Source organism: Corvus cornix, chromosome 4 (assembly GCF_000738735.6).
Source record: "Corvus cornix cornix isolate S_Up_H32 chromosome 4, ASM73873v5, whole genome shotgun sequence".
Classification (NCBI taxonomy): domain Eukaryota; kingdom Metazoa; phylum Chordata; class Aves; order Passeriformes; family Corvidae; genus Corvus; species Corvus cornix.
In genome coordinates this window covers 35,866,381-35,892,121 of record NC_046334.1, presented here as the reverse complement: position 1 = coordinate 35,892,121, position 25,741 = coordinate 35,866,381, and the positions used below count along the sequence as shown (strand labels likewise).

General features: G+C 35.5%; 1 protein-coding gene across 4 annotated transcripts in view; it reads right to left on the bottom strand.

Annotated features, from left to right (window-relative positions):
- Positions 1 to 25,741, bottom strand: part of GALNTL6 (polypeptide N-acetylgalactosaminyltransferase like 6) — a 505,353-nt gene that overhangs the window by 328,005 nt on the left and 151,607 nt on the right. For all 4 annotated transcript variants that reach the window (XM_039551174.1, XM_039551173.1, XM_039551172.1 and 1 more), the window contains exon 2: positions 13,031 to 13,139. In XM_039551174.1, the coding sequence (XP_039407108.1) occupies positions 13,031 to 13,139 (109 nt within the window). The remainder of the gene's footprint in view (positions 1 to 13,030; positions 13,140 to 25,741) is intronic.

Below are 25,741 nucleotides of genomic sequence, written 5' to 3'. Positions count from 1 at the left end.
ATAAGCATTTCACGAAAATAAGCAATAGAATTTTTCTTAAAAGATATGGCTTTTAAAACTTGCTGCAAGTACTACAGTGGCTTGCTGGGTGGAAAGACTCATTCTACTCCCCCCATTTCCACTTTAATAAGTCTAGCAAAAATAAAAGAAAAAACCAGACCAATACAATTTGGTATTTTGTCCAGTGTATTTAGAATGCCACAGGGTACAATGCAAGATAAGCAGCAACACATGCTGTTTTGATATGAATTTCTCTATCACTGCAGCAGAGAAGCAATATCCTCAGTAGTATTCTGCAGGCTGAGCTGAATCTAATCATAACTCTGTAGCCAAGGGATGCACAGTACATCTTCTGTTTAGTCTAACTACTTATCACCAAACGCCACAGCCACCAGAATGTTTTTTTCATTTAACATTAGAACAGACTGGCTGTATACTATTAATCAGAGCCAAATACTGAATGAGCAAGAGTGTGAGAAATAGAATTCAACCATAAAAAAGGCTTCACAGTTTATTTAGTAACAGAAGGATCTCTCAGGATAAAAAGTATGTACTATGGAACACGACCTGAAAAAAAAAATGTACTAATAATGGTAAGGTGTTTGTTTCAGTCACACAAAATGCCTCAAGAATGGCATTCCAATAGTCTCTAGTGCCAGATGGTGTTATTAATGTGTACGGTCAAGCTGATATCTTGAAAAAGCTCAAACTAAAGTGTCCCTAACAGGGTTAGGTACAGGAACCAAACAGACCCACAAAATAATGCAGAATTACAGTTGCACAGGTAGCGTTTCAGAAAACCCCAAAATACAAAATGATAGGGTGATAACAGCTGTAATTAATGTAAGAGTTATCCCTGCTTCTCTATTTTTCTTCATTCTAAGACATATTATAACCATGTGCTGTTTACTGTATATCATCACAGGAAAACAAATAGGATGTTCCATGGAACAAATTTCTTAATATGAAATCTTTTTTTTGCCTTTTTTTTTCATTAATTCAACCTAAACTAGCTCCAGAAGCTGGCTTTGTGGCTGTCACACGAAGAAGATGGAATAACCTGTAAAAAATGAATTTAGCTATGCGTGAGTCAACAGTGTACAACAGTGTAGTCACTCTTGTACATGAAGCATTATTCTATGACGTATATCCTCCAGAGAACATAGGAGCTGTCACAGCTCCCAGTAAATTTGGATTTAGCCTGCATGACCCCTACAAAAAAACCCCAAAACAAAACAAACCACGAACACCCCTAGAAAACAACAACAAAAAATGTGTATATATATATATATATATATATATAAAAATTATAACCATTCTTACATATGGAGATAGTAAATATTCACAGTTAAAGTTTGAGGCAGACCCAAGAAGCAGAACTAAGCCATCTGATTCCCCACATGGTGACTCAGTGACAAGGACAAACTTATTCCTTCCGTAAATCTGAGAAGAATGACAATGAGCAAGCAGCGTTTGCAAACTCAGGGCAAGTTTCACAGATAGTACGTAAGTGGTTTATTGCCTTTTCAGGTCCATTGAGATTTATACATTATAAGCTGAGTATGCAAATAATTACCTGTGTTAATATAAAAAGCCGGCACCCCTACAAATTCGGAGATGCAAGAATTAACATCAAGGTAAGCAATATAAACCCACATAAAAAACTGAAACAAGTGATGTCATATTCTTGGGACTGGCCTGCATCAGTCTTTCTGCTTTACTTAGAACAAAATGCATTTTGTTCTATCACACCCAAAGTAACACTTTGAATCTCAGTGCTCTTCTCTTTTTCATGTTTTCATTCAGAAAATCAGACACATTACTCTTCTGAAAACTTTTAATACTACATATACTGCTCCATATACTCACTAGTACCACACTACCCAGCTACTGCCTTTCCTTCTTCTTTTAAAAGATACTAACACTGCAATCATTCGTATTGCCTTTTATCATTCAGTCTGTGGTTTAAAATGCATTCTTTATTTTAAAAAGTCTTACAACTGACTGACATTTCTGTAGTAAGGGGAGCTAAAGTTAATGTTTGACCTGCTATGAGCAGAGCTCTACACAGCCCTTTTCCTCCCTTGCCATTGATTCACATCTTTCTGAAAAATACAAGTCTAATTAATGCTAACTATTTTTCAATGCCTGACACAAATTTGAGCAAACTTCCTGTACCAAAGTCAACTGAAATTTCCAGTCAATATATGCTGTCAAATCAGGCAGAGGCAGAAGTGGAGACCTCATGAGCCACCTCAGCCAGGATCTGAACAAATTTTAAACTAATTAGTTTAAAATATTTTCCATTCAAAAGGACAACTCATCACTTACAGAACACAACTAAACATTTATCCTAAGGCCACATTTATGCATAATTCAGTAGGAACCCAATATGTCCATTGGGAACTTCTTTGAATAAGTTAAGTTGTTGAAAACTGATGTCGGGATTCAGCCAAAAGTACTTGCTGGGTTTTTTTTTTAATTTTGTTGATATCTGGGTTAAAGGAAGCAAATAAAATGTATTTTGAAGGCCAAAATTTTAAAATTACAGTCTTTTTTTTCCCCAAATCTTATATAAATGACAGAACTCAACTAGTATTATTAAAGGATAGACATTCAAATTATAAATTTTGTTTGTGAACCAAAACAATACTTTCTAATTTTATCACACACAGAAAAAAATGTCAAGTACCAACACAAAGTCTCACATGTGCACAGCTTGAAATTTCAGGTGTATATGAAGAAAGTCCATAAAAATTTCTTTCTCACTGAGAAAATTTAAAAAATGTTAAATTCCATTATGCATATTTATGATGTATTTATGCAGCACACAGTAACTCTGAATTCTACTTATGGCTGTATGATTAAAAGCCCCTCAATAAATCTGGTTTTTGAGGAGAAAGATCTTTAGCAACCATGTTAAGAGAACAAGCATACACAATTCCCTAGCCCTCCATAACCACAGGTAACAGAGGAGTAGGACGTAAAGTTTCAGATGCATTACAAGAAATTCCACCATTTAAGTTGTCAAGTACATTTAAAACTAGAAAAGCAGAAAGAAATCATCATACCTCATACCTCACATTTTCCAGAGAGGAAAAAACCCCACTTAGTTTGTCTATTTTGTTGCTATTAATTCATCCCTGCATGTCACATGATTTAACTTAGAGAAAGTGTTTCTGCATATGTTTAATTTAACTTTTCCTGTACTTGCTTAAATAGTAAACCAACATCTTCACAATAGTGAGAGAAATTATGACAAAGGACTTGGACTGGATAAAGAATTGATGTTCTACTATGGTGAGTTCACCCTGGCTGGACGCCAGGTACTCAGCAAAGCAACTCCATCACTCCCCTCCTCAGCTGGACAGGGGAGACAAAATATAATAAAAGGCTTGTGGGTTGAGATAAGGGCAGGGAGAGATCACTCACCAACTGCTGTGATGGGCAAAACAGAGCTGAATTGGGGAAAAATTAACTTATTGCCAAGAAACGCTCAGGGTCTCAAAACTTCTGCGTATGACTTCAGAAGTCTCCAAAAAAGAAAAAAAACATGAAAACATGATCTGTATCACAGTTTCTTACAGAATTTAAAATGTTGGTCATTGTCTAAACTGGGAGAAAAAAGTCATTTCAATACCATACTGAAGTGGCAGTATGTTAGTAATGTGCTTAACTTACTCATTAATAGCAGCTAATTAAAACGTCAGCCCTCCAGAACTTTAACTACTCACAGCTTTCACTCTTTTTGTGAAGCATATGAAGTCTGGGCTTCTTTCCAGTATAACCACTTCAGTAAAAGCTGGGAACAAAATATATAGAAAGAAAATCCAAATAAACTAAAACGTTATTTATTTAGAGGCTTCTTTTCTTTTCCTGTGACAATATTAGAAATAGATTAGCAGCAGAATATTTGGTCTCTCAATTAAAAAATCCTTGAAGTATTCAATAACCAGGGTTGCTCAGAAAGGAGATCTGGGATGACAATAGAATCAGTATCCTTTTAGTGTCTGCAACTTGCCCTCTGGAGACTACTCCTTCCCCACTTTATATACCAGTACCCACTGTGTTTCTGATCAGTCTCACCTTTTGTAAACTGGCATGGAATAAAAATGCAAGGAGCAACTAAAAGTATCAGTAACCTCATATACATTAACAGTAGTTTCCAAAACACATACAAGCTATCCAATTAATTAGCGCGTAAAATAGAAGTAATGGTCAGGGTAACCTGAAATTATTTCAGCTATCTTTTAAAAACATAAAAACGTAAACCATTTCATGAGAAATTTCAAGAGAAAGACTGTTTCCATATTTTAAGAATACTTATAATGACCCTTAGATATGCATCTTGATTTTTTAACTTTTTTTTAATCTAAGCATTTTTCCACTGAATTTCCTGACAAGTTTTACTATTCCCATTTCAACATCACCTGCAGAACCTTTACTGAAGATTGCCTAAAAAAAAAGTTCATTTTTACCTTGTAGACAGCAGAACTTTCACAGAGGTTGGCAGAACAAAATGTCACTCTTAGAACTGCAGTTTCTTTTTTTACTTTCTTTATATTAGGAGGAGGATGGATTCCCCCAGACACCACTTCACTGCAAGCATGCAGGGCAGACAACTTTGTGTCACATAATTACATCCAAAAGGTAGCTCTGTTCCTTGAGAAGCAGTGATTACAGGGCATTGTTTGATGAGCTAGTGTCTATAAAGCAAATTATAGCAAAACAATCATACATCTCTGCCTTTTCACATATATTCACTGGATGTCAGACAAATGGTTTCACTAGTCCAATAATTTTCCTCTGTCAGCTTGTTTAATGAAAACAGGAAGGAAAAGAAAGAAAGTCACCTTACACATATTTCAGTCATAAACTGCATTGAGATAACTATACTAGACTTTTGTACTTGCAAACTTAATTCATATCCTCAAAAGAAAGAAGCTATGACAGGAAAGTAGGCACTATTTATTGGGTTTTATTTTTTTTAGGAATCCAAACATCATGTTGTCTTTTTGAAGACCAAAAGGCTAAAACAATACTCCAAAAATGTTTTTTGTGAATGTAACTAAGTCTTCTGCTAAACTGTATTTTCTATACATGATAATAATTAAGTTTACTGCATCAAGTCAAATGAAAGCACATATAGAGTATCATACAGGAACACGTTATACATAATTTTTGAAGAACCTTAACAATTGCAATGTTAAGGAAAGCAAGTAGTGAATTTTAGAGTGAGAGCTTTCTACTGTCTTTGGAATGGTGTGCTTGTAATTATAATGGTGATCATTCTCAACGATGAAGTCTGTAACATGCAAGGTTACTGACCAGGGTGCAAGCAATATGTGGCACTAGCATACAACACTGACAGCAAATTCCCCAAAATTATAATGTAGATTAGGCCAAGAAAGAGTCTTGCTCATTTGCCAAACCTTTAAAATTGACGTTCATAAGGGTTTTGACCTAGATTGAAGCTACAGGAATGTCTTTCTTAAATCTTTAAAAGAGATGGACTTTAAAGCTGGTTGACAGCAGTTCATTGCACGTTTTAAAATTAAAAGATGACATAAAAGTAGTAGGAAAAATTCCATTTTCTCATTGCATCTGAATTGAAAAATATGATCTTGATAGGCTATAATTGCTGCCAAGTACTTGTTCAAGCTCTTTTACTACAGTTTAATCAGAATTCATTTCCTTCTGCTGTGTATTTGAGTTTTCACAGCAAACTAAGTGACGTTTCTTTGTTCCACTGAGTCAATCAATAATTGCCCTGAACTGACAAACTTGATCATTTTTACACCCATCACAAGAGACAATGAGCCTAATTTAGATGGTCTATAGAGATCTCATCCTCCTTACACACAGACAGGTCTAGCCTGAAGATCTCTAAGCTGTTTGTTCATTCCAAACTCTCTCTCCAAATGAGCCACGTTTTTGAAGACTGTCCAGATAAAATTCCCTTTCCAGAATTACTGCAAAACATATCTCTCTTTAAAAAATCAACCAAACATAAAACTAAACCAGCCAAGCACCTACAGATAAACTCCTACTAAATATTACTTAAGATAGCCCTGAAAACATTTAAGCACAAAGAGAAAGATGACTAACAGAGCCAAAAACGAAACCATCATTCGAGACTGCAAGTGCAAAATTAAAAGATCCGTTTTAGCTGAGACGTCCTCTCATACCCCTCCCTGCCAAAAAATCTCCAAAACACAAAACTTCTAAAGTCAAGTTTCCTTTTTTTTCAGGAAGCAACTCTATTAAACTCCCAAGTATTACACATTAAATACATTCACCAATATCAGCTCTTGATCACTAATATTGATCTAAGTCCATGAAGACAGGTCTTCACCACTTTGCAGAATAGGTAATACTAGACTTGGGACTATCACAACCAGATGGCATCTGCTTCTTATTGTTTTATTTAAATTTTATTTTTGCTTTGGCTTGTTTCTTTTTTTCTTTTTAAAACGGTGTGAGCACTCATATCAACTTTCAAATACAACGGGAGAAGGTACTAGAGAGCAAACTTTGGTTTGTTAAGGATTTTTGAAACCACATATCCCTGAACAGATGAAAACATAGAGAAAGATGAAAATGTAGCAACTTTAATATTTTTTCTAGGAGAGCACTTCTTGAATTTTGGATACTAGTTTCATTCAAGAATACGTATCACTGATACAGTGAGAGTCATAAATATTTCTTGCCAAGTTTCTGGAAATACAGTTTTCTTTCTGCCTATCATGGTAAAAATCAACATGCCAATGCCCAGCACAAAAAAGTATACAGAAGATAATTTTCAGTGTTCTAAATAGTAGGAGTCATATTATGAACTGTGCTTCCTCTTCCTCAGTTGCTCTGGTAGCTCTTAGAAATTAGCTTACCAATTACATTTAGGTGGTTTAACTGATGAGTTTCCAAAGTGAGTGTGTGTGTGTGTGTGTGTGTGTGTGTGTGTGTGTGTGTGGTGGGGGAACAGGGAAGGACTGGCAAAGAATCACATTTACTTCAACCACAAAAAGGGCCTCATATCTGGCCATGGCAACAGAGGTATTGTGCTTTAAAATAGAAGCTTGGTTCTGACTTACAGCCACCTATAAACTCTTTCTAGAGTGGCAAGATTTAAGTGGCAAGAATTCTATCATGTACACAGTTTTCTGACCAATTCTGTACAGCTGCAGCTTTACACTTCCTAGCTTCTCTGCAGCGTAATATAAAGTTGTAACTTGAGATCCAGTGAGAGTGTGTACCCCAGCTATCACTTAAATAACGCCATTTCACAATCAGAGGAAGCCACTCTGTAGTTACCCAGAGAAAACCTTGTGATGAAAAACCAAAACACCAAACCATATTTTCTACCTATCAGAGTTTAAACTTCTGGAAAAGGCACCACTGGAAAAAAAAATTCTCTTTCCAAGTAATTATCTAAGAGTATAATAGTTTTATTGTGCTTGGCACCCAGCTCCAGGCTGATCTCACTGTTTTCAATAGGACATCCAGACCATTAAGAGTGGTAGAATCAGATCACAGTCTGCAGCACTTTATTTACAGAGCAAATACATTTTAATATGTGAAACACTTCATGTAACTGCAGTAGATTGCATCCATCTTTCATATTACACATCCTTTATGTGCTGTCTCCTTGACAAGCTGTGATTAACATTACAGTTTAGAATTTTTTAATCATGTCAGACTTACATTAAGATAAACTGACAAACATTTTTCTCTTTTACAAACAATGCATTGTAAACTGCATGAAGCATATTCATGATTAATGCTATGAACAATTAGGTTATGACTGTTTATTGAGACCTTGGCTACCACTACAGTTCCAATTATACTGCAAATTCTCAAATTCTTTCTAAAGGAATTGCAAGTTCAGAGACCTAAATTAAATTTAGTAAACTTGTTTAATATATAAGGTGCTGACAAAATTCCCAGTGTATAATTCCATATGAAATATGGCATAAGTAAATCAGTGTTTTAGTATACATTTTTTTCCTGCACAACTTTTATTACATTTATCTGTATAAGTATCACAGAGCTAATTTTTTTCATAAACAATAGGAAATTACAATTAATGTTGCTTTCTGTATCACACTGCCTTGTATCTTCTAGAAACAGTCTGGCACTAGGCTTTGCCTTGACAATTTCTTCTGAATTTAAGAACGGGCCCTATTCAAAATTATTATAAGGATTAACCAAGTACTTGAACAGAAGTGATGGAAAAGGATCACCAGTGCACAATTTCTTTAACTGACACTGAAGTCAAATTTCAGGTGTTCACTATTTGTTACTGCTGCACAAAAGTGCTCATGTCTTTTGCCTTCTTTTGACATTCTACCCCAAGAATACAGAGCTCCAATCTATTTCCATTGTCATCACAAATATGTACAGGTCACTTATTTTTCAATATCTCTGCTTAGCTTGTTCATAAAAGTAATCTGAATGAGTGTTTGTTTGTAGAACTATAGAACATACTGTCTGTTTGTTTATAGAACTAACCTCTACGAAATGCCTGCACTGAGGCATGTAAAGGTCAAGATCTTTAAAATCCCCTTCTCCCAGTTAAGGTAACATTTTGAAGCAGCAGAAAGGTAAAGACAGTACCGAATACAGGAAAGAATTACAACCTTCATTCCTTCCCTCCCCATAAGGCTTCCACATGCTATTTAAATATACAAATAGGAGGAACAAAGACTGCAAATTGCTCAGTAACTGCTGGAATAGCCACTGGGTGTTACGGTACATTCTAAAAGGTTTTTCCTTTGAGATCTTGTTAGCAGACAAGACCAAAATGGCTCAACAGTCAAACATAAAAGTATTGACAGACATATCTCGGAAGTCACTTATTCTATTTCTTAGCCAATTTCTTTTGAAGACAAAGGTTTCTATAAATTTATATTTATACAGCTCCTTACATTTTACCATTCTCTCAGAAATTAGCTTATTACACTAAATTTTCAATCCACCTCATCGAAATAATCATTTCAGCATACACATGCAATCAGACAAAAATGCCTGCAAAGCATTATAAAGGAAAAATTAAAAGAATTGCTTTTAAAGAATAAATATTGAAAAAAAAAACCCAAAACCACTTTTAGTATGCAGTCTTTCTACATGTATCTTATAGGCTATTAACATCCCCGATAGAATTGATAAAATGCTTTCAGAAATAAAACCTCTTTTTTTTCTCTTTTTCTATTCCCTTGGTTACCCTTTTGTAGTACTTTACTTTGGAAAAGTTATCACTTGTGGTTAGAAATAGGTTATCATGATCAGAAATAGCACTATATTTAAATATAAACATTCAATCTGCATTTCTTTAAAAGCCCAAGAATTATACATATGAATCCTTCCTCTTATCTGAGAAGGGTTGTAATTCATCATTACTGCTACTGCTTGTAATTGATGATAGAGCTGAGAATTTCTGGAGTGAAATTGATAAAATAACTTTCAGAAATGGAAGAACAATGACATTGATTCTTGAGGACTTTTAGTCTCACTACTCAGGACATAAAGATAGAAGTGAAACCAATGTAATGTCTTCTCATGGATGATTCTGAATTACTACCTTAGGCTTTCATAGCTCTCTGCTGTGAATTTCATCATGGGAGCATTCAGGGATCTCAGACTCTGGGTTCTGCACAGAAACCATTGAAAACCAGTGCTATCAGTGCCACAGAAGCTGCCATGCCCCTGAAATGAACGTCTTGGTAGAAATGACCTCAGAGTCCTCCCTAGACAACTGAAGTAGGGAAATCTCTGATAAAACAAAGAATCAGCTACAGTAGCTGATTCATGGAAATGCCAGGGGCTTCAGCATCCAGGATGTCTACTCTCTGTAGAGATGCACGCAGATTTACAGTGCCCTGACACAACAGGCATTGTGTAGCTGGGCTAATACACACACCAGGAGCTACCTGGGCCATTACTACGCAGGCTGCATTCATGTAGGGTGCACCCACCACTCTGAACTCCAACGCAAGAGTGCTCTTCTCATACACAGAGACATTGTTTATTACTTACCAAAACAAAAACTGACAGATGTAGGATTTGCATTTGTTTACAGTTCTCATATTTTTAATGCAAATGAAGCATATTCTTCATCAAGGCATGTCATCAGTTGTATTCCCAAAGGAAAAGAAACTAATAGAAAGAGGTCTTATTTTCAATTCTGATTTCTTGTCAAAAAGCTGGCATGACTTATCAACTCCAATAAAGTCAGTTTCTCTGATTAGCTTATTTTGTTCCCTCCCCCTCCATTGTAATATCTGATTGACTTAATGGCTCACTTTAGAAAATGGAAGGAATTCCTTCCAAAGTATCTATCACAATTGTTTAGTTAGGAATTACCTTTTTTAAGGTTAACTTTTGCTTTCATTTTCCTATATTTCAGTCACTGGTTTTGAGCTAATGACAGAGTAATATTCAGAGAAGAATGGAAGCAATTGGGTTGATTAAATAACTTAATATTCATTTCACTACATCTATTCTGTACGGGTAAGTAGTATATTTAAGTCATTATACATTCCTTTCTGACACTGAGTAAATCAGGGCTTGGATAACCAGCAACTAAATGGATAGCTTCACTGTTCCATCAACAGTATAACAATTAGTACTTCTGCAACCCAACAGCATTTCCCTCTCTTGTCTTCTTGAATTCTTTTATCAAGATTAACCAACTAATATTATTAGAACTGGTTTGGAAGTCTTTACAAGTGCTTTTAAATTAAGTTATGGCTACGTGTAAAGCCTTGCCATTCCATCATTCACTTCAAGTACCTTCTCAAGTAGCATCACCATGCTAACAGAATGTGAAGTAACAATAGAAACACCATAAATGCAGATTTGAACCGCAGGTGTTCCAACACAGCCCTGCAAAACCAAAAGCAACACAAGCTCATTTCAGGATTTATATGCCAGATCATTTGTAATTTTAGAGACAAAAAAGATGAGCTAAAACACTTGCAATAAATAGAAATAATTCCTTTCTCCTCTGCATGTCTTGCAAAAGGCTTTATTCCTTGACTTCAAGAGGAGAGACCATTCAAATTCAAAAACATAGGTTTTAATTGGTGGAATGAAAAGGGATCAAAATATTTGACCATGAAACAGTAGTAGTCATGAAGAAACTCGTACCTCTCCATAATTAGAAATTATGAAATTCCCATTCCCAGTACTTAGGAAATCGTAAGCTTTACAGATAAACAGGCAGGCTGAATTAAAAAAATACTTCAGTCCTTTCTTCTTTTCTGTACAACAAGCATTGACTGCCTTTCCTGAAATGTCCCAACAAGCCCTTTCACATCATGCTTTCAGATAGATTTTCAACTAATAGTGTATTTCAGCTAATGTTATTAGGAAGAGAAATCACATAGTATGTCCTAAAAAAGTGCATTGAGATGCTCTAGCTTTGCATATGTATTACCATATTGTGATTTACAAAGAGCATTAAAAGTTATTTTAATCTGTTGAATAATGTTGACAAATATAAATTATTTAAAAGATATCTCTAAAACGTCAAACTCAGCAAACGGTAAAATAAAGAAAAAATAAAAGTCAGAATTTCTTAATATTCACATACTACTACAGTTATCATGTTAGGTTTAGGACTGGGAATTACAAAGCCACATAACATGTTTTTTTCAGTTTCTCAGCTACTCCATGCAATGGCTTGCATTACATGGGCAATGCTTTAAGCTATCCATCAGACAATCATAAGTATTACTGTTATTGTCCAAAACATACGGGGTCCACATTACATATTTAGAAATTAAAAGTACACTGCCAAAGCATCAATGCACAGCCCTCAAAAAGGTCCACTCTAACAGGATATTCCCCACATATGTACAAGTTTCCACTTATATGCTGCTTTTATTTTGTACATTCTCTCTTGCATATTTGTGATTTTACATTTAGCAATTTGGAACACAGCAATTATTGATCTGACAACTACTAAATTGCCTAGAATAATTTCCTTCCCCTCCCCATCTTTTTTACCTCCTAAGCAGACGTAGGAGGAAAGGATAATTTCTTTAGTTAAGAAGATCAAGATTCAAAAGAGAAAGGGAAAAATAGCTTACAAAATTAACATACACTTGCAATATTTTAGTAGTTTATGCTCCTGCAAAATTAAGTACTTACCAAGACTTATGAATCTGTCAGATTCAGTTATAGAGATATTTTGGGGGAGGTTTTGGCTGTCTCAAGACAGTGGGATCAAGACAGCCTAATTTGTTTTACAATAGTAGATTGGCCTTTGTAGAATAATGACTTTCAATCACTGATTAAGGTGTAATTCAACTGCTGTTTCTCTTCCTTCCTTCTAATTTAATTCATATTACATTGAATAGCTGTACATTATGTTACAAAAGAAGAATTAAAATCTGAACATGCTTTGGTGACAGAAAGAGGAACACAAACCACACTCTCTGCATGTATGGGATGCAGCACGTAAAGGTACATTAAAATTACATTACTTACCGTAACAAAGTGTCCTTCAGTGTATTTGCAAGCACAATTTTCTCCCATTTTCAAATAATTGTAGACTGCCAGAATGAGATGAAGTTGCTTTAGCAAGACTAAAGGATTGGAGTTTGACAACGGCAAAAGTGTCAAAGGTTCTTGGCAGCTATAGGTACTGAGCTCAGGTTTTGTTCATTAATTTAAGGACAGTTTGGCTTTAGTTGTATGCCCTTTTGCAGACCAACACTCTGTTTCTATTTGGTCACAGTCTGACAACTGATTTCAACACAAAAAATAATTTGTTGATAATATTTTTGCCCATGTACAATCATTATATAGTTACTAGCATGAAACACATTGTCACATGGCTACTTTCAGAGATAAGGTATTTGTGCTTGGTCTGACCTCTCAATTCAGAACACGATGTCCTCATGACATTGCTGCAATCAAAAAAAAAACTTTTTAGGAATATCTTCTAAAGGACTTAAAAGAAAAAATTGCCATAGAGAGAAAGAATGAATAAACAAACCATTTTAATGTGCTCTGAACTCATGTATACCTGAACGCATAGCATCTTTTTGAATGCTTTCATAATCATGCCAGTCCTTCCTTTTCAGGCCATCAGTCCAGGTAAAGAGCTGTCCATCTCCCAGCCCCAAAGGAAGTGTCTGTGAAAACAGTAAATAAACAAACAAATGATATATACACACATATGTGGTTCATGTTATTAGAGGAACCCTCATAATATGGCAGTAGCAAATAAAACATTCAGTTTATTCAATGCAAATATTGAAACTTTACTGTGGTAAATGAAACTATTTTTCTAAATACTGTGAGAAAACAGTGAATTTAGTTCTTGACAAACAATTAATTGAAGTACATCAAACAACTCATGCTTAACATTTCTCTTTTCAGCAGTGTTCTGATACGACTGCTTGGCAAGAAGCTCATAGAGATTTAAACAGAACACTAGAACTGAACAGGTTTCAAAAATGTCTTATTCTTCAACACATGAAGGACTTTGATTTTTTCCTTAAACTATCACTTGTTCAAACTTGGATTTATAGTTACTCTGCACTTTGAAATGCTGCCCTTTAATTTTTTTCTAAGTTTGCTGCTACTAAGTTATTGCTATTGACACAAGGTCAAAGGACTGCATCAAAGGCACAGAGCAAAGAGACTCTCAAAGCACTTTCAAATCCTGTAGATCTTCACGGTAAGTGATAAGGAGAAAAATACCCCAAAAACACACTACCTCCACCGCCCTATCCCCACAGAATACCCAGAAAAGAAACCCCCATATAATGTCTAGTTGGTAAGCTGACTTCCCCTTTCCAAACTCCAAATTCCTGGGTAAAGCTAAGAACTGCTTTTTGCTTCTAAGCAAGATTATCTTCCTAGAGATTTTTTTTTTTTCCTCCCCCTTGATTTGTTCTGCCAAAAGCTAGTATTTTTACGAAAATTAAGAATCAGAATGTACCATTAGGAGTACATGAAATGTAGATCCACAGGAAGCAGTTCAAATAAAGTTAACCTTTTTCTAAATGCTTAACTTTCAAAAATATGTAGTAAAAGAAATGGACAAAATTTTGACAAGCAAAGAAGATGATCTGCTGTATCTGTGCTGAGGAATGGGAGGAAATGATTCATTGCTGCATAGGAATAACATGAAAACTCTAGCTCTGCTAATTACAGGTTTAAGTCAGTAAGTTGTCCAGAACAAAAGGCACATATATAATGCATGCTAGAAATGTTATCAAAGTTATGAGAAAAGACACTCGAAAAGAAGTTCCAGGGATGCAACATCTGATCAGCCTTCTACAAGGAAATACTGAAAGGCCTACAAAAATCTCATGCCTATGTAACAGTGATGTATGAACTTTGTAAACTCAATGAACACTGGAATCACCCATATTCTCTTACTGATTTTACACTACTTGCTGCACAAAACTGGATGACACTCACTGGCTCCAAGTGAAATTGTCCTAGCATACTCAGTTCGGATTTCTTTTTTCTAGGATAGACAAGTATTTGCCAAGCTACAAGGTGCAGATCTGCTTGCTAAGCCATCCTTAAAACTGAGGATCAAAGGCTTTTGGATTTGTAAGCAAGAAGTGAGGAATGCCAGGCATGGCTGGTTACCTTCAAGCAAAGGATGCTAGAAATCCTGGCTGACAAAGATTCATGCTGAAAATACCTGCTTTGGAACAGCTGAGAAGCCTGGATATTTAGGGCAAAGTGTTGTGAGCTCAGTGCTCTCCAGTACATCCCTGAGATACTGAGAAAAATCCTTCACACTCTGCTAGCATGGCCTACGTTTCTAAGTTTCAGTATTAAAGGTAACTTATGTTACATAATGTCAAAATGCAATCTAGTTTGTTTATTCTTCTATTACCACTTTTGCAGACATATTCCAAGAAAACACTGTTGTCATATTTTAACATGATAAAAATCAGAGGTTCACGTGGAAGAATTGAAGAACTTAACACATCCTGATAAAAATATGTCAGGTTATCAAAATATCTAACCTTTAATGTCAATAAAATGAACTCATTAATTTAAATGATTTTTGAGTTCAAACAAGGCTAATATTCTAATAATAATATTAAATTGCTTGGGTTTTAAGGTCAGAAACATAAGGTAGAACATAGGCTGCAACAGCATTAATCATGATTCTTAAGCACAAATTCCTAAAATAATCTACTCTGAAGCAGTAAATGGTTCTTTAAAAGTTAGGCCCAGACAGATTCCCTTCAATTAAATTTGTACCTTTCTCAGTATGGGTACAGCTGGTGTGAATCACTTGGCTCCAAAAATGCAAGACTATTGAAACTATCAAAAGCAGGATAAACTTTACTTTTGTTACCCTTTATTCCTGTGCTGGCTTCTGTCCCTAAAAGTAGTTATTTAAATGGCAAGTTTGCAGGACACTGAAAGAAAGCTGAACAGTAGAGTTTACAGCTGGCTTCCTGTTGTCTATTTGCATTTTCATGCCACTACTCTTTAAAAATATTAATTACATGTAGTTACTTTACCTGATAGCATTTAGAAGTCAAATGTAGCAGGAGACTCTCTTGCAAGCATAATATAGCTAAATAAATATATCTACTAAAATTAATATAGCAAAAGGATAAATATAAATCCAAATATAGTATAATACACAAAAATCTAATTGTAGTCTTGCTATGGCTCATATTTTGGAAGGGTAACATTGCCCTAAGAGGAAACAGGAAACAAACCATAGTGTTGGTGCCGTTAGAAGTTCCTCTTTAACAACTGAGAGTATTGTTTGGATTGTTGGTATTTCTTTTTAGTGAATCCCTTAACTCCCTGATATCATACCATGGTGATTTTTCAGCTCTAACATCCTTTCAGTGTAAGGGGAATTCAATGGAACGCTCTAGCACGTCACTTTGTAAGACCAGTATTCAGTGGTGACCCCTACAGGGACTGGACTTCATTAAATTCCCTCTGTGTACACACTAGTTCCACCTCTGCAGTCAGCATGAAACAGGGCTTAGAAAGGGATGTCAAGTTGCACAGCCGAACTCTCTGGGAAGAGCAAGAGTTTTGCAGTGCAAGTTCTTTAGCTCTGAAGAAATCTAAACTGCCTTCAGACTCTCAACTAAATATCTCCCTTGTCGGCAACTGAAGGATTTTTTTTTCTTTTTTTTCCAAGTTGCTCTATTGTTCAACAAGATACAAAAGCACTTGAGAAAATGGGTTTCTCCATTTCACTTCTGCCTAAAGGAAAACAAATTGCATTTTGAAAGACCTTAAAATACAGTTTCTGGAATGTTTTAAAACTGCTAAAAGGCTCCATTGTAAAACTCTGTATGCTCACATGCCTCTTTTATCCAGATGATAATGACTGGAAGAGCTCCCATTTCTAAAGCATTTCTAGCTGTTGAAGAAGGGAAAGAAAAAAAAAAGGAAAAATAATGCAGTATTCTTACTCTAGCATTTGTCTTCTGCCTACATACTTTTCTTTCTCAGTTCTCCACCTTTTTTGCTACCTTGACAATTTAAACTACTTTGCATCAAGCTAGAGGCAGCTCTGATTTAGTCATACACAGGCTGACTCTCTGGTGTTATGGCTGGATATATAACAACCAAGTGTTGCTACTTGTAAGTACATACAAGAAAGCCCATACAATTCTACATCCCATTTCAGGAAGACAAGTTTTGAGTAGCTGAATGTGACACTGAACTTTTGCTGAACACATATTTAACCGTAAACGGAGGGACTCAAGTGAAATAAAATCAACCACGACATGCAAGTTGTGCTAACGAATGCTAAAGAAGGCAACAAAAGAAATTCTTCATTTTAGGGGTAATGTATAAATAATCAGACCAAAAAATTAATAAATTTATGCTACAAAATGCATAATGAATTCAGCACAAAAATGGTTTTAGGTGTTTAAACAAATAAACAAATAGGGTTGGGTTCCAACCCATAAAAGAAAAATTTATCAAGTATTATTAATCTCTGTCTAGGAAAATTATCGAACCATACATCATAGGAGATATGGTATTCTGGAAATATACATTTGCTATTTGCACATCCTAGGGTTTAATGTACTTAAATGGCAGCAACACTCCACAAACAGTGTGGAAGTGTTAGTTCTCCATGTGCCTGTAACTGTAAGAGCAACAATACTCTTTTGGTATATGTAAGGGCCTTAGAAATGGAAAGCATGTCTTCAGAACATTATGGTTCCTTCCAACACATGAAGTAAGGCTTCTTCCTGGTGGAAACCAAGATAAGAGAAAGGAGAAGACTCAGGCACACCTGCCCCTGCTTCCCCCAGTACCTCAACCTAACACAAAAGCAAAGCTTACACGTACTCTTTACTGACATATCAATATGTATGGGTGAGAAACCAGCTCAGCTGAGTAGCTGAAACATACTCAGGGTTTTCCCCTACAAAAAAATTCTGTAAGTCACCCACAAATAGTGCAGTCTGCTTCTACAGCCCTAAGCCTCTTGAACTCATGAACTATTTTCATCATTGCACTACTATTATAATGGCAAATATACCATTGCATACAAAGTGTTGGCTTTTGACCGACTGTCAAAAAAATCCTACAATAATTTATCATCCAGCCATTTGTTACATGTAGTATGCACCTTTGAGTTACACATTTTTAAGTGTTTCAGTCCAAAAGGGATTATCCACCTACAGGAACATTACATACAGCATCTGCCTTACTATTTCATTTTCACATTAACCTCAAATCTTTTGGGATGCAAGACTGATACAGTACTAAATAAACTCAGAAGACTCTTCTCCTCCAGAGAAGACTCAACATCTGGTTCAATTACAGAGAATATGATAAGCACAAAAAATAGCACAATTACCAAAAACTCACTCACAGACTATTAGATCCCTCAGAGAGGAAAAAAAAGCTTCTCTACTTTGACATTTGAAAGCTTGAACTAAGAAACAAGTTCCTTCATTGAATAATTCATTTATTTCTAAATTCACTCTGTGGAAGCATACAATTAGAGGGGACTTAGGCAAGAGAAGAAGATATTTCAATGGAAATACACTTTTTTAAAAAAAAAAAGATATAATTACAGAAATTACAGATTCACTTTGAGCATGAAGATTTGCTCACTGGCTCTAGGGATATTTTACTAAACATCAGTGTATAACTGAATACTGCACTATCAAAACATCATATGATGATCAGCATAACCACTTCAAATTGTTTAATGAATTTTAGGAACTAATCTTATTTAGACATAAGCACTTGTTCAGACTCAGGAAAAGATAATGCACGGGAAATAAAGGCAGTGAAAAAGTACTGAGCTTAGACACCTTTGGGGATATTTCAAGAGAAGCATAAAAATAACCACTGTTTGATTCCTCTGTTATTGGAATAAAAGCTTCTGTATAGTGTTTGTAAACAGTGTTGTGTAAAACACATAATTCACTACTTTTCTTGTATCCTTCTAATACAGATCATTCTCAGGACTCTAAGCTCCGACCAACTACTCTGATCAAAAAAAACAATAACAAAAGAATCAGAACTCATTGAGCAATTAAATTAATTCATTTATCAAAATAAAATTAAGGATAACTTTCTAAAGAATGGTGTCACTGAATATACGTTCATCATAAATATATATAAATATGAACACTGAATCATAAATCAGCTGCAAAATCACAATATGTTCATTTACCAAGTTTCTGTCTTGTATTATCAGAAGTATATGAAGACAGACATGCCCATGAAGCTTCCTTCCCAGTGGCTGGAAGAGTCATGAAAAGTATTCATTTTGAAAGATTTCCCCTTTTTCTGATTATGGTACATTCTAGCACAAGACCATCAAAATGAAATCTTAGCACTATGGCAGCCAAACCTGAAGCGCTCAAGCAAAATCCATTCTGGTACAGTGACTGGGTGAGGATATTAGAGATGACAACCAAAATATTATGTCCCCTAAGGATGTGCCTGATGCAAGGCAGTCTGATCTACGGAAGAGGTATAAAACCCAAGCATCACACTATCTCATCTCTACACCTTTATGCTTAAGCTCTGAACACTGCCTGGGTTGCTCTCCTTTCCTGTATCTCTTCAGTATCAGAGTAAAAACCAAAAAAGGCCCCATATCGGAACTGAAATCTGTGTATAAGTACCACACATAGTGAAACAGGTACAATACAGCCCTTAAGTGCCTGTGAAGCTCCCATCACCGTAAAATGAAAGTACCACATGTAGCAATTTGGATCTATCATGAATCTTTCCTAAAGATAGCAGGAACAGGCATTGTACGGCCTAAAAATATCAGCCAATAGTTTTTAGGCTCCAGGATACATGTTTCCTGTCAGGATCCTTCTCTGGGATTCTGTTCCTCTAGGTGGGGAGCAGGGGCTGCAGTACATGCAGTGGCAGGCTTTGGGATGGGCAGCAGCTGCCCTGCACAAGGGGACACCCACCTCTCCATGCCATCTACTGACAGCTCCCATTGGTCCTGCACCCCTGCTGGGCAGCCACTGCCTGCCAAAATTGCTGCCCATTGGAAAGGCTCTGATGATGAAGACAAGGTTAGTCAGTAAAACGTAGAGAACTACTATTTCCTATCAAGAGAAGGTGGTAAAGGCTCTAAATCTAGAATATTTCAAAAAATCTTTCAAAAAGAATGAAAAAATAAAAATACACTGACATATAATTACTGCCTTTTATTTTTATTTTTACTCCATTTTTATGTACTTTCAAAACATTTTAAGAACTGTAAATCTGAATTGTTTTCCAAATCCTTGGCTTGAAGACATATAATAGAAACTTTAGGACATGATGAGTTTCTTCATATGCTCAGATTTCCTGTGCCACTTATTTGTTATGCCACAGCATATAAGCGTTCATTGCACTGACATTTACATTAGTAGAAATAATTAGACCAGCACACCAAAAAAAGGGCAGCACTTGATTTAGTCTGCGACACCTGAATGACTCAAGGTTATTTCATTTTCAAAACACTTATATCAGACTTTTTGTGCTTGTAGATTCTAGAATACCCTGGACAACCCAGTAGCATCATGCCATCAATTCCAAATCAAAGCTGTTAATAATGTTATTTAGAAAATGCCAAGCTCCCCAGGCATTTCATTACAGAGACTTTTATAGACAGGTATAAAAAGCTGTTACTGCTGCACTATGGTTATATATTTCAGGTCACAAAACTGCAGCAAAAAAATTAAGTTAAAACATGAGCACGGAACTGCAGAGGAGTTTGGACTCCACATCTGTTGAATGTGAAACATCGTGAATTGCCAAAGGTGACCTACAAAGTCTGGCAGTGAACCTTGGCTTCCCAAATGACACAATTTGAACTGACTGTAGGATAGGAGGCAGAGTCTAGACTTAAGGGATAATAAAGAAAAAAAAAAATAACAATAATTAAAAAAATATTCCTCAGACCAAGCAACTCCCATCTCCTTCTTCCTGCTGACCTAAGCTGCTGATAGATTTGCTCAATAACTAAAACACCTAAACCCACCTTTTCTTGTTTTATTTTCACTCGTCTCATTTCCAATTCGAAGAAAAGAAACCAAACTCAAGTAACATGAGTGTCTATGATGGACCTAAAGAAACCATGGTGACCATGCTGACCATGTGCTGCTTCTCCAGGTTTTCTTTTTCAACTGAGGACTACTTTGACAGCACAACAGGGTCAGCTTGCAGAAGAGCCTGCATCCATATTTGACTGTTCATTTTCAGGAAGTTTAAAAATCATACCTGAAATTGTGTTAATGCTGCATTTTTTTTAATAACTACCTTTTTCAGAAATTGTTTTTAACATCAAAAGACCTGAAAGGGATTTGAAGAGTCTCAGCAGGATTTTTGCCAGTATTAGTTGGTTTTGAACCAAAAAAGATCTGTAAGACCATTCTGATGAACAATATAAACAATTGCTTCGAGTGACTCCTGGAAGAGTTTATTATATGCTAGGTTTCTGAGGTGTTTAACCATATGCAACATGGATACAGAAAGTTTTAAGTATGTTCTTTTATATAAACAGCCTTCTTCTCCCTAAAAACCCAAAACAAATCCGAAACAAAACAAAACAGCAAATCCTGAAAATCAAAACCCTATGTTCATGGAAAGAACCAGATCATTACTAATTTTGTAATTTCTAAAAGGCTGAATAATAAAGATATGATAGTGCTTTTTGTTAATAGACTCTTCACATACATGTTTTTCCTGAAGTTTAGAAAAATGTCTTTAGTTTTCACTATGCTAAGTGTCACGCTGTTTTGTGTTGGCTACAGCACTAACTTAACACAAAAAGTGTTTTTGCAGGATTGAAGTGTAAGGTGTTTTAAGCAGGAATACATTTCCTGCTTTATCTATTCAGTGGTGATTAAAAATCTTATTTCCTTATGATAACTTCTGAAGTAATTTGCCTTTGCATTTCTCTTACTAGAAGCACATTCTCTCTTAGGTAACAGATTTTATAAACAGTAAGGAATGTTCACTACAGTTAGGTTATCCCTTTTGAGTAAAATTCAACTTATGTGTTGCTTCATGAGGTAACAAGAATAATTTCAGGAGCATTTTCCATTTTTTTTTCTCTTCTGGTTGACCTCTTTCTTATAAAAATACAAGTTGCTTCATGACTGTGACACTGTTCAAATCTCTGTGGTACAACTGATAACAGCTTTGCAGCAAATCTGAAACCACTGATCCAGCAGACACAGTAATATTAGAAAAAAGATTTCTACCAGTTATTACTGCTTTTCTTAAATAACTCAAGCTGATCAATATATTCAATAGAAATGGCTATTTTTTTGTTTTTTCACATTCTATTAGAGTAGAAACATTGTAAGAGAAAGGTCAGGTGCAGAAACTAACTTGTATCAAATTTGCTACCTGGAACGTTTTAGCACTACTTAAAAATTTGCTACAAAAAATCAGTTTATGCAGCAATGAGATAGCATATTCTATATTTTTGACTACAGTATAATGTAGAACTTAATTTGGCCCCTCCAAATATTTGTAGAAGCTAATAGTATTCTATGAGTACATTTTTTAATTGTTCAAAAAGAAAAATAATAGATTTTTTAACAAGTATTTTAATGAGCTTTAAATTATAATCTGTACAGTTACATCACCATACAATGAAACATCCCTGCATACAGGTAAAATACAGTGACTTTATATTTTATGTAGTTGTCTGAATATTTTTAGAAATAGCAGAGGGATTTGTTTGAATTGTATTTTTAAAATTTCTTGCTGATCTATGCCACAACAAAATTCATGTTCCATAGGCACCTATTTGCAGAATACTCAAGATTTTGGCTTTAACAACCCATTTTATAATTTGTAGTTTATGTTGCACTGGATTTAAGAGAAAAACCCCAATGTTTAGTTAACTAAAGCAATGAACCCATGTTGGAAAAGAATTATCATCCTGCACTTTAAGGAAGACCTTAAACTAATCAGCCCAAATGAGAGAAAAAAACTCTTAGCAGCAGGCTTCTGGTGCTGCAGCTTACGCGTTATTACTCAACCTCTCAGAATTCTTTTCTTATGTGGGTGCTGGATAGTAATTTCCATTGTCTAAGAGATTTTCAAACAAAGTCCTCAGGCTGCTGCAGAAAACAAGCCGATTAAACATGACTGACAGGTTTACATTCTTGTTCAGTCATCTTAAGACAACACGAAGCTGATAAGGGGACCTCTTGCAAGGTCTTTGGAAGCATGACAATTTCTGTGCTTTGTGTGAACTCAATGCAGATTTACTGAGACCAAAGACAGTCTTCCTAGTTCTTCCAGTGTGATGAAGCTTGCAGCTAAAGGAACTAAAAATTTTGGTGGTTGTACGTGTTCACAGACAATCATGAAGTCTGAGACTCAACTTCTTAAAACAGTTCCTAAGCTCTGAGCTAAAGACATTTTTTCACTTCCCGACGTAAAGTCAGACTGCGTATTTACTGCATTTTTTTTCCAGTCTGCACCATACCTCTTTTTACTACCATTAATAGTTTTTAGTTTTTTGGGATTTTCACTTTATTATTTGTTTAGGTCTCATCATGCTTTCTCAATCTGACTTAGCTCCATGCTTGTTTCATTCTCAGTCCCCCAGTCATTTCCTTTCTTGTAGGAGTTTTTAAGTCAAGCTATTCCCATGCTTATACCTTTTAATGGCTAACTCTAAAATTTAAGTAAATTGAGGGAGATTTCATAAAATAGCACTGTTTAATATACTTCTTTCATGAGAGACAAAGTTTTTCACTCTTACTTTCTAGAAATGGAACAATAACAAAATTTTATAAGAAATATCTTAACATATTAAACAAGATTAGATTTGGCTCACATGTAAATGAATCCAGTTAATTGCAAGAACAGGTAAATTGATACTGAAGCATCATAATACTTAGGTATTATGTCAGTTCCTGTTGCTACCTTGTCATGTCAGCTTTCATTGAAACACCAAAATAAACTGACGACTACAGAAAATTTAAAGGATTTTTTGTGAAGCTCAACAATCAGTTGCAGAATCATAAAAATGTATCTGGAAGTTTCTTTGAGATATAATCTTAACCCACCTCAAATCTGGACTGGGTATGCCTAAACTACATCTGCCCTTGCAGATTTCCAATAGTAGAGATTGCACAAGCACTCAAGGCAATTTCCTTCATTACTTCATTAATCTTGCAATTAGGAAATTTCCTCTTTCATCTAACCTGCATTACTTGCCATAATTTAAGCCTTTCATTTCTTTGTTCTTTTCACCAGGGACAGGAATAACATATTTCCTTTCCAGAAGCAACATTTCATGGACATGAAAATTATTTTCCCTCCTAGATTAAATGTTCTTATTTTTTCAACTTCTTCTTAGCTCTTGTTGCTGACCCTGAAATATATGAAACTTTGAGAACAGCATTACTTTGTTAGTAATTGGATAAAGCTAAGAATAGCAAGTATAAAATGCTTATTAAAAATCCCCAAACAAACCAACAAGAAACATGATTACTAAATGGACAAAGAACTAAGACAAGTGCCAGGAGGCTACATTTCCTAAAAATAAGCAAGTTTAAGTTATTTACTGTAACAGGCTTTTTTCCCCCTCTGAAAATAAAATAGCCTAGCATACCCATGTTGTGCCTCACAAATACTTCATACTTCCAATCCAGTCTGACACTATTTTATGAAGCAGCAGTGAATTCTCCTAATTAAAATGGACAAATGACTGAAATGTTTGGAAATAATTAAGGTAGTCAAGATTAAAGAATGTTATAAACCTAGAAAGACACTGAAATTCAACAGGATTCATATACTTAAAATTACCAAACTACTAGCAATTATGATCAAACGTCTTGTATTTCTGGTTGTGCCTGAATGAATGCTGAGTTTTCCCCTGGCCGTGAGAGCATATTTAAAGGATTCACATATGCAAAGAAATTCATCCCCATGTGGGAAAATAAGAACAGGAGTGGAAGAAGACTTATGAAAGGTTCAAATTCAAGCAATGACCTCTTTTTTTTTCTCTGAACCAAAAATTTTGATATTGGACAAACTGATGATCTCCTCTGTATAATACCATTTAAGACTTTCTTTTTTATGCCAATAGTTTTCAGTCACAAAACCAATCACAGTATATTTCACTAAAAGGAGTACTGTGATTAGTTAAATCTAATTTTATCAACAGCCAGAATGTGAATAGCATATTAAAGTAAGGTGAACAGCTTTGATTGATACACTGAGTTTTAATTTCCAATTCCTCGTCTCCCACTCTTTTGGTAGGAAATGAAGGTTACACATCATTGAGCAAGTTACTGTAACTCAAATGTAGCTTCAAAGATCTGACCTTCAATTTTTCTCACACTTTGTTTTCCCCCCTGTAGTATATAGACACCAAATTTATAGGTCTGGAGCTATGAGCAAACATTTTAGACATAAAATCTTTTTTTTTAAAAAAAAACCACAAAAGCAAACAAAGATGAGCATTAAAATTAATTATCATAGTCCTTTGGGAAGAAGAGTCTATATATACCTTTGCTCTGGACTATTTGTATAGATTTTGAAAAATTCTTCCTTAAAATGCAAAATAATAATACTTTTCCAATGTGAGCTCACTTCCTGAGTTAAGACCTTCCGTTTTCTAAGAACTAGGACCTTATCCCATGTCCAAAGCTAATTATTTAAATTTGTGTTTAGATAAATTAATATAGTCATCCTAATTTTCATTGGTACCCACAACTCCTACAGATGTTACCTTTTAAGTTTGAAAATGCTAATGTTATTTACTATATCTAAACATCTTGTACTTCAGACCGTCCTGTGGCATTGCACTGAGGAATTAATGCAAAGTCTGTGCTCAAGAGCCACTAAATGCTGCAAAAAACATGGCAGAGGAGAAAAGTTACTACACTTCCCATAGCTCTCACCCCTGAGAACAGGTGCAGCAAGGTGTGACAGACCCTTTTGATGACCCCGTCTGAGTGTGGGTTGCCAGCAAACTCCAGGCAGCAGAGAATCCTACAGCCTCCTGCTGGGTCACAGCTGAGGCACCAGTTAACCCTGGCCCTGCAGAACCTTTCATCCCAGCAGGCTCACATCTGCCTGCAGGCTGGCTTCCACCAGGCCTGGCTGAGAGCTTAGGAGAGTCTCCCTTCTGTCTTTGCAAAGTCTCTATGCATAAACATAAAACACTCTTATTCCCTTCACACTACCTTGGCTGAACTCAGTGTCCTTATGCTCCCCAGCAGAACTGATATCCACCTATGCTTCAGTGGCTCTAAGGCAAACTCCAGGG